Source organism: Carlito syrichta, unplaced genomic scaffold (assembly GCF_000164805.1).
Source record: "Carlito syrichta isolate Samal-C Ts95f unplaced genomic scaffold, Tarsius_syrichta-2.0.1 Scaffold309200, whole genome shotgun sequence".
Classification (NCBI taxonomy): Eukaryota; Metazoa; Chordata; class Mammalia; order Primates; family Tarsiidae; genus Carlito; species Carlito syrichta.
In genome coordinates this window covers 333,212-342,465 of record NW_007253296.1, presented here as the reverse complement: position 1 = coordinate 342,465, position 9,254 = coordinate 333,212, and the positions used below count along the sequence as shown (strand labels likewise).

The 9,254-nt window shown below is 55.2% G+C and overlaps 1 protein-coding gene across 1 annotated transcript; it reads right to left on the bottom strand.

Moving 5' to 3' along the window:
• Positions 1-3,481: 3,481 nt before the first annotated feature.
• On the bottom strand, positions 3,482-9,137 carry LHX1 (LIM homeobox 1). Its single transcript, XM_008066947.2, has 5 exons — positions 8,435-9,137; positions 6,418-6,644; positions 6,044-6,321; positions 4,628-4,793; positions 3,482-4,251 (listed from the first exon to the last, which is right to left on the bottom strand). Exons 1-5 carry the CDS (start codon positions 8,602-8,604, stop codon positions 3,872-3,874), a joined length of 1,221 nt encoding a protein of 406 aa, XP_008065138.1. The 5' UTR covers positions 8,605-9,137; the 3' UTR covers positions 3,482-3,871.
• Between the last annotated feature and the right edge of the window lie 117 nt (positions 9,138-9,254).

Sequence of the window (9,254 nt, the reverse complement as noted above, 5' to 3'; positions counted from 1 at the left end):
CTCTCAAATACTCTCTTTAGGAGCCCTTCCTACTATCATTCCAGTGTCTTGAAATGGTAGGGGAGAGGCTTCCTGATGGGGACAGGGATGGAGATGGAGGGTGGACTATGGGAGGGGATAGTTCAAAGATTATACCTCTCTAGAGGGAATTTCACCCTCTGCCTGCTCTAGAGGTGGGAATAGATGAGAGGAACAGAAAGAATTAAAGTGGCCAGTCCCCTAAACAGAACAGTCCTCTCCAGGGAAGGCTGGAGGGGCTCCCAGTTCACAAGCCCTCTGTCTGCTAAGGGCTGCAAACTGGCAGGCAGATGTAGAAGTAGCAGAGGATGAGCAGGAGTGACATTAGACTGCCTCCCTCCTCAATTGCCCCAAACAGTTGTCCGTTCACTTGACCTGGAGTTTCAGGAGTTTAGAAAAGCCAGGTCAACTGCCTGTCTTCTCAGACACCACCAACCCCAAGGTCCCAGCCCCTGGTACTCCCTGCCCTTGCTCTCCATGCATCCGCCTTCCTCACCATGTCCAGTCCCCAGAGCGGCTCCCCAGCCTCAGCCAGCTTGGGGAAGTTGGGTGGGTGAGCTTTGGGCTCCTCGCCGGAGCAGACGGCCGGCCCGCCGCTGGAACCCTGAGGGCAGGTGGGGGGAGGCGCAGAGGTGGTGGCTTTAAGATGGCCGCGGAGAGAAACCAGGCTGCCAAGCCTGGCCGGAGTCGGACGAGGCTGCTCTCCTGGGCGCAAAAGGGCCCCGGTGACGCTTCCCTCCGGCCATCGCCCCTCGCAAGAGCTCCGCGTGGGAATCGTGCCGCGCTTCCCCGCTCCTCGTGGCCAGAGGTAGGCAGCTTGGCATCGATGGGAAGGGGACGGCCCCGGACATTCCTGGACCTCCTCCTCTGGGACCTTCAGCTCCGAACGTGACTGCTAAGCCTTGCCACCTGTTCGGGTTTTCGCCAGGATTCAGAATGCAGCGCCGAGGGGACTGCGCTACTGCCATGGAGTTGGAGAGAAGAACTGAGTCCACACCGTGTGCCCAACTCCGAAACGCGTCTTCTCAACACCCTGATTCCACAGTAAAGCTGCTAAATAATTCAGCAGCCTTGATAGAAAAATGCAGCTTCCCAATGAGCACAGTTCAGTTAAATGAATGTCTTTAAAGAGGGGCAGGCGTTGGCTATAATGAATAAAGTAGCTATGATTTAATGTATATAAATGCTAAGAGGGCAAAAACAAGCCGATCCAGTGATTGCATACAAAGCGGATAAAGAAATGTCCTGCATACGGAGGCTAGGAGTTTCCAAAGTCTCCCCTGTATTTCATAAATTTTTATTTCTGAAAGAACACTGCTAGATTCCTCCCCTGACAGTCCCCTCCATTAGATAAGCTATCATACAGATGCAGTGAAATATTGCTTATTTTAAAGCCTTCTCTGCGGGAAAGATCAACTTGGTTGTGTCTTAACAAAATAGGAAAACAGCACTGGAAATTACATACCATTTAATGTAAAAACATTTGCTTTAAAAACAAATGGAAATAAATAATCCAGGCTGAAATCTAGGTGATATGGAAAAGAAATTCTGGAACTCTAATATCATCTGGCATTAAAACACATACGCTCACACGAGAATCTCATCGTAGATAAAATATTCAAATTTCTTCCAAGTCTAATGAAGGCTTGAAAGGGATTGAACTACTTTTCAGAACCTATTGGCAACTCCCAGCTGGAATTTGATTTCTATATTAGTTATTTTTGTTCATCTTTCAGAGAAACTTAATATGTATTTTGTGCCAGGCAAAATAGTTTTCCTTCTGGGGAACTTCAAATGTAACAAATACCATAAAACAACAATTTCATATCAGTTCTGTGAAAGGGATTAAAGTATTTCATTTCTAGCAGTACTGTACATTCATTTTACATTATCTTTCAAACCACCAAATTAGAAAGCAGGATTATCTATGAGAAATGAATTGAAACTGAAAAGGACTACCTCTAACTATATATTTACAAGTATCTGACATTCACAAGCCTGGTTGTGTGTGGGCAGGGATAGGGAGAGAAAGAATGTTTCAGGTCTCACACCTCATCACAGACCCAGACCACTCGTTTTTTAGCCATGGATTTGATTTCTATTTCAAATTCTATATTAACTTATCAGCAAACATCTCTTCAATTGTATCAGTTAAATCCACAGAATGCAAATCTGTAGCTAATGACAGCAGGAAGGCACGGAAAAAAGCTTGGCTGGCATTAGCAAAAGGTTTCAGCCACTGCCCAGACAAAAATAGATCATCTCAATCCTCTCTTCCTCCTGGCTTCTAAGGGCCCATTCAGTTTCCCATCAGGACTCCCCTCTAGTTGTTGAAACATCAAATAACACACCAATTATCTAAACATCAGATTTTCTATTTTTATTAAAAACTCACAAATTTATTCAACATGTTTTCTTTCATACAGTGAATGGTCTAATATGCACTGGAGGTCACACAAGCTTAGGTTTATTAGAACAATAAAAGACATATGAGAAATTTAATATATAAAGAAAAAAGTAGCAGCTGTTAACTGCATATTTGACCATAAAATTTAAATATTTTGGACTTTTATTTTAAAGACACAAAAATAAAACCTGTGTGGGTCTATATAAGTCATATTAACAATTTCATGAATGTTCAACAGGACAAAAATTAGCAAAGATGTTTCTTTTTTAAACCTTGTAATACTTTTTTTTTTTTTAACACTTTCTCAGGTTGCTGGTGCCAGGCACCTTTACAGTATTTGTGCTATAATTATTCTATTTGGCAACTGTCTGGATAGCATGTTTTCTCTTTGCCTTGTGTAAACAACACCTTTTTACATACTAGCACAGTGAGCCCAAAGCCCTGCACATCTGTCAGAACATCTACAGGAAAAGAAAAGGAACAATTTTGGTTGATTGCTCAAAACATTTCATTTTTGAACAAGAGGCTTCAAAACAGGATATATTAGTAAAACACTGAACTCCTGAATTTAACATTATACGTAAACAGTTGACTGTTTTTAGTTCAATAGTCTTTTTAATTTTTTGTGTGTGAAGGTAGAATACTTTTCTTGTACAGCTGATGTTCGAGTCATTTTAATGAGAGGTCTGGCTGGAGACCATCCTATTGAGTGTGTCTGCGTGTGTGTGTGTGTGTGTGTGTGTGTGTGTGTGTGTGTGTGTGTGTGTGTGTGGTTTTGTGAAGGTAGAAGAGTTGATACTGAGGGCTTTACATTTTAGAATCTTGCAATTTTGGCAAAAACAAAAACAAAAAAACCCAGATAGACAAAAAATATATATATATAGTCCCACCTGATGCACAGCAGGTCGGCGTTTCTGAAGCTATAAGAGTTTGTGGTCGCTGTTGCTGAACTCTGAGACAACGCTAGGAAGGGACATCCCAGAGCTAGAACCCTCCTGGCCGACCGGGCGCGTCCCGGCCACTCCACCTCCCACTCCCAGCTGCGCCGCGCGGTCTCCCTCCCCACGGCTCCTGGCATCTCCAATGGCTGTGCGCGCCTGCGGCCGCCGCGGAGATCTTGTCGCCACTCGCCTGCCAGGCGCACGCGCCCGCGGGGTCAGTCCGCGGATCCGGGTCCCAGTGGGAGGTAGGAGAGGTCTGCATTTCCCTTGGGGAACCCAAGTTCTGCACCTTGCCAGCCAGTGCGCGGATCCCAGTCCCACCTCCAGGAGGACTTGGAGCCTATTTCGTGTTCCCCGTTCCCATCCGGTTTCCCCAGACGGAGAAATGGTTCTCGAGACCAGAGGAAAGGGGGACTTGCTTATGTTTTTTTTCTTTTTTCTATTTTTCTTAAATAAAAGTTCATTTCTGTACAACCACGAACTCCGCGGACCGTGCGAGACCCCGCTACCACACGGCCGCCTCGTTCATTTCGGGAGGGTGAGACAGGTGGTTCCCGTAGCTCGCCCCGCCGTTGACCGACAGCGACGAAAAGGGCGGGCTGGGTCCGAAGACCTCAGCCGACATGGAGTGCAGAGACCCGGGTAGGCTGGGCTCGGGGCTGGGCGAGTCCCCCGGGGGATGCGCCAGGATGTCGGTGAACCGCTGTGCCTCGCTTGACGGGTGGTGGCCCGGCAGCGGGTGCTCCAGGCCACCCAGAGGCGTCCCGGACGGCCCAGACGACGGCACGAAGGGGAGGTCCACGGGCGTCTGGGCCTGCGAGGACGGGGGGCCTTGCGGGAAGAAGTCGTAGTTGCCCCCGGGACCATAGTACTCGCTCTGGTAATCTGCGGAGCGGTGGAGAGGAGGATGTCACAGCCCGCCCCTGGGTCGAGCGTGGGAGTGGGGGGACGCGAAGGGCGGGAAGGCGCGCCCTGGAGCGGGCTGAGGAGGGCCACGCGGGGAAGAAGCCGCCTGTGGGGCATCCTAGCGGCCCGGGAGCAGGGAAAAGGCTAGGGTCAAACCCCAGAGCCGCCGCCTCCCTACCCAGTCTCCCATTCAGCCTCCCACCTCCTCCCCTAGGTTTGCTCCCCATCCTTCGCCCTCCTATCCCTGACTCCCCACTTCTTTACAGAGAGCGAAGAGTGCCTCCCGTGCTGCCACCCGCTTCCAGCGAAGCCAGTCCCGACCCGGCCGCGCCCCGCCGCTGGGCCGCACACCCACCTCCGTAGAAGGAGAAGGGGCCGTTGGGGATGAGCTCGCCCGGCTCCAGGCGGTCCACAAGCGGCCGCATCCGGCGCGGACTGCGGAAGAAGGCATGGCGCCTGGCGCCCAGCGCGCTCAGCTGCTTCATCCTCCGCTCCTTGGAGCGCCGGTTCTGGAACCAGACCTGAAGCACACGCGCGCGGGGTGAGGCCACGAGACTTTTCTCCCCGACCCCAGGGGCTGCTGGCCTAACCCCTCACCCCACCACCACCCAGCTGGCCGCCTGGGCTGTGTGTGGGGGGGTAGTAGGGGTAGTGGTGGTTCTCTGAGTAGGACCACGCAAGGGCGGACCCTGAGCCAATGGTGAGCATGATTTTGACAGGGAGACTTAGGCAGTCTGCCCTGTCCCAGGGGAGGCAATTGGGGTCTAGCTGTGTTTTAACAGTTACACTATCACAGTTACAGCTTCTGGGGGCTGTGCACAAACACTAAACCTCTCTGAAACAGTGTCAGGCACACACTAAGCTTCCATTTCACTGTCCGTTGCAGTGTCTTCTCCCACCATGATAGTGACAGAGACCCAGACACAGGCTTCCAATGATAGTGACACCAAACCCCACAATATCCTTTCACACTCATGCACAATCTCACAGTGCCAAACATATTATCCACAGCATCTCACGGTGACACAGGCACACAACCTCCCATTCATGCACACAGGTTTGCATGGATTCCCACAGGCCTCAGGGCTTCCCAGAGGGCCACCTGCACACACATGCACACACACTCTCACAGAGCCTCCAGGCACCATGAGGGACACCTAGGGTTGAGTCAGAGACTCTAGCAAACCCCAAACTCATGCAGTCTCACTTTCCAAGGCACAAGCCCAGCTGCCTCCATGTGGCCTCCCCTCCTGCCTCTCCTCCCCATTCCACTCTGGACCTCTGGAGGCAGGACTGACTCCCAGAGAAAAACCACTTCTCTTTGGAGGGTAAGTCCCTGATCTGGGGCTTGTCTAACTGGGGCAAGAGACCCACAAAGTTTGGGTTAGGGACTTGGAGATCACTTTTTGCAGAAACCAGAGGAACTGATTGACTTCAGTGGTCTCAGAGGCCTCTCCAATCTCCCACTGAGGTGGGGGTGGGGTATATGCAGAGAGGAGGTCCCAACCCTTGTAGCTTTGTTCAACAGTGCTCCTTCTCCAGCCCCATGCTGAGTTCTGAGCTCCCACTCCTCCCTGCCACTATCACCCATGTAGGGGTGGATAGAAGAAGAGGGACTTCCATGTGCACCACGCATCAGGCGGCGTTTCCAAAGTCCGGCAGGGTCGGGGTGTGACTGGGCATTCCCTCCAGCCTCCACCACTCACTTCCCTCTAGACTCTGGGCTCTCTCACGTGGCCTCTCAGAGACAGAGGGCGCCGACGGGCCTGACCTGAATGACGCGCATGTTGAGGCCAGTCTCCTGCGCTAGCTGCTCGCGGATGTGGCGCGTGGGCTTCGGCGTGGCAGCGAAGGCGGCCTTCAGCGTCTCCAGCTGCTTGGCTTTGATGGTGGTGCGCGGTCCCCGACGCTTGGCGCCCAGGTTCTGGTCGTCATTCTCGTTGCTGCCCCCTTCCTTGTCCGACACGTTGGCGCTCTCCGAGTCCTTGGCGTCGTCCTGCGACGGGTCTTGGGAATCCGGAGACAAACTGGGATCGCTGCCCGTGGTGGCTGAGAAGAGGGAAGGGACAGGTGAGCAGGGGCCTAACCGAGCCTTCCTCCCCCAGGACCCGCCTGTGGCCAAGGATCTAGGCCTCGTGGCCTCACCCGAGTGGAGGCTGTTCTCTTTGGCAACGCTGCTGTTACTTAAGTAATCCTCTTTGCAGACGAACTTATTCTCATCGATGATGTAGAGCTCCTCACCGGTGGAGAGCTGCTTGTTACACATCATGCAGGTGAAGCAGTTCAGGTGGAACACTTTGCTCCGCGCTCTCCGCACCAGGTCGCTGGGGGAGATGCCCTGCGCGCAGCCAGCGCATTTGGTACCGAAACACCTGCGGGGGTGGGGGGTGGGAGGCGAGGGGCAGGGGGAGACAGAGGCCGGAAGAAAGACGGTAACCGGAGCGAGGAAAGTAGGAAGTGGAGAAAGGAGAGGAGGACAGATGGAGGTAAAGAAGAGGGGAGAGACAGGCAAAAAAGAAAGGGAAGCAGAATGCCGGTTCGTTAGGTGAGACGGCAGGAGGAGTGCGGGGCACGGGGGGAAAAGTCGGGAAGGAGAGGCACACGGTTAGAGTTAGGGGCCCAAGCTGCCCCCCAGCCCCAGCCTCCCGCTCAGCGTTATCCCAGAGTAAAGAAGCATCACCAGAAAAAGGTGGCAAGGCGGTGGCCCCGGAGAAGATGACGGGCCACTACTTTTCCGATCAGATTCAGAGAACTCAAATTCGAATTGGAGCACCATGTAAACGAGCCCGGAGTGGCTTTTCTCTCCTAGAGTCGCCGGTCTTTCACGGCAAAAAGACCCGCGCACAGACTGCGGGTTGGCGGAGTCCAGTCCCGCCCTAGATTAATAAGCTGCCCAAGGTCGGGCAGGCTGGCGGAAACCGGAGTGCTGAGTGGCCGAGCCGGCTGCAGGCGCCGGGCCGCGCAAGCCAGGCCGCGGGGACCCACGGCGCGGGTACAGCTCGCCGCGCTCGGACTATGACCCAGTCCCTGCCGAGGAGACCCGAGCAGCCGGCGCAGAGGCTCAGCCCGCGCTTCTTCCCGCAAAGGCAGCGTGCACAGAGCTCGGCTCTCCGCAACCCGAGCCGCAGATCCCAAAGCTGGGCTGGAGGCAGCGCATCCTGGCCCTCTGGGCAAAGCGGCCCCGGATCCCTCCTCTTCCCTGTCCCTTAGTCTGAACTATCACTACAAACTCTGAAAATAAGCAGAGACCAAGTCACCAGCTAAATTGGGAGATTTCACACCCGTACAGTGGAATTACGGTTGGCATCCGCGCCTGTGGACTTGTGTTTGTGTGGACGGAGAGGCAAAACATCGAGTTTAAGAGAATATTACACAAATGCTAAACGGAGGGAGGGAGTAGGGAGAAGTCTCCCGGCTCCGACGAGCCAGGTCTTGGCTTTCCCCCGGATTTCAGCAAGGAAGTGGCCGCTGTGGCGGCAGAGTCCCAGTCGGCATTGGGCCGAGACAGAACCGCAGGCCCCCAGGGAAGCAGAAAAACTCGGGCAATTCACAGGCTACAATGCAGCAGTGTGTCCTGGTCTGCGCTTGCAGGCAGGTCCGGCTTCGAGAAGATCCCGGGCATGCAGGGTCGGCCTCGAGGCCGAGTGCTTTCCTGCCGCTGACAGGGCGGGTGGCCCCGACACTCAAAGCAAAAGACTCCGCAGTTCCTGCCAAGACCTCTCAAAGTCGGAAAAGGCAGTGGCCGGGAGCGAGCCCGGCTTCTAAGCGCCGCCTGTAGGGCGAGACTCCCGGGAAGCCCCGGGAATGCGGTTGCTGCCGAGCTTGGCTCCGGGAAAAGCAGGAGTCCAGGCCACAAGGCCCGAGGCTGCCCTGTGTCTTCCACGCTTGCCGGGGGATCTGGGCCGATGCGGGCTCAGCCGCCTCCTTCCCAGGCACGTGCAGCCAAGCCAAGCCTAGACCCACAGTGTCCGGGACGCAAGCAGGGCCGCGTCCCGGGCGCCCAGCGCGCCAGCTGGCGGAGAGGCGGGCGCCCGCGGGACCTGGCCGGTCGCTCCGGGGGCAGCTCCCGGCTCGGCCGCCGGGCCACGCTAACCTCTGATCCGAAGCCGGCCGGGAAGGGCCCGCGGGGAGGACGCCCCGGAGGCGGGAGGGCAGTACTCACCGGAAGAAGTCGTTCTTGCAGTAGAGCTTGCCTTCCCGGGAGAAGCACTTCTCGGTCAGGTTGCATTTACATTCACAGCACTGGACGCACTTGACGTGCCAGGCCCTGTCCAGCACGTTCAAGAGAAAGCGGTCCAGGATGGGCCTTTTGCAGCCGGCACAGTGAACCATGGTCTTTGGTTTGGTCTGGTGAGGCCCGGAGAGAGAGGGGGGCAAAGTAGAGCCGAGGGAATGACTCCTGAAGACCACCGGCACGGGCTCCCCAGCCCTCCAGACGGAGGAGACGCGCACGGCTGGGCAAGCCAAAACCCGCACCGGGAAATCAAAAGGGGGGACGCGAGACTGCTGGGGGCGGGGGGCGCCCAGGCGGAGTGTGAAGCCGGGGAGTCCCAGGACCCCGGTGCGGAGCAGCGCCGCCTCAGCCTCCCCGGGCGAGGAAGAGGAGCCTCCTGCAGACCCTTCTGCCCTGAGCCCGCGGAGGAGTGAAGGTCACGGAGAACAGCGGCGGGAACGGAAGTGGGTAAATAAAGCGGAGACGGAGAAGACGACGACGACTGGGCGCGCTCGGGCTGCGGGGAAAGCGCCGCGGAGTTCTCTCGGGCTTGAGGTAGAGCTGTCAGAAGTCAAAGTGCATCTGCTTTTGTTGGGGTATGAGGGCGAGTGTGTGCGTGCCAGGCTGCCCACCACTGAGATTTGCCCCCCTCTTTAAACAGAAACAAAAAAAAAGGAGAGAACTCGAGTAGAGAGGCTTTGAATCCTAAACTGCCGGCATCGCTCCGCGGGCCGGGACGCGCCAAGCGCCCGCGCCGGGCCTGGGGGAG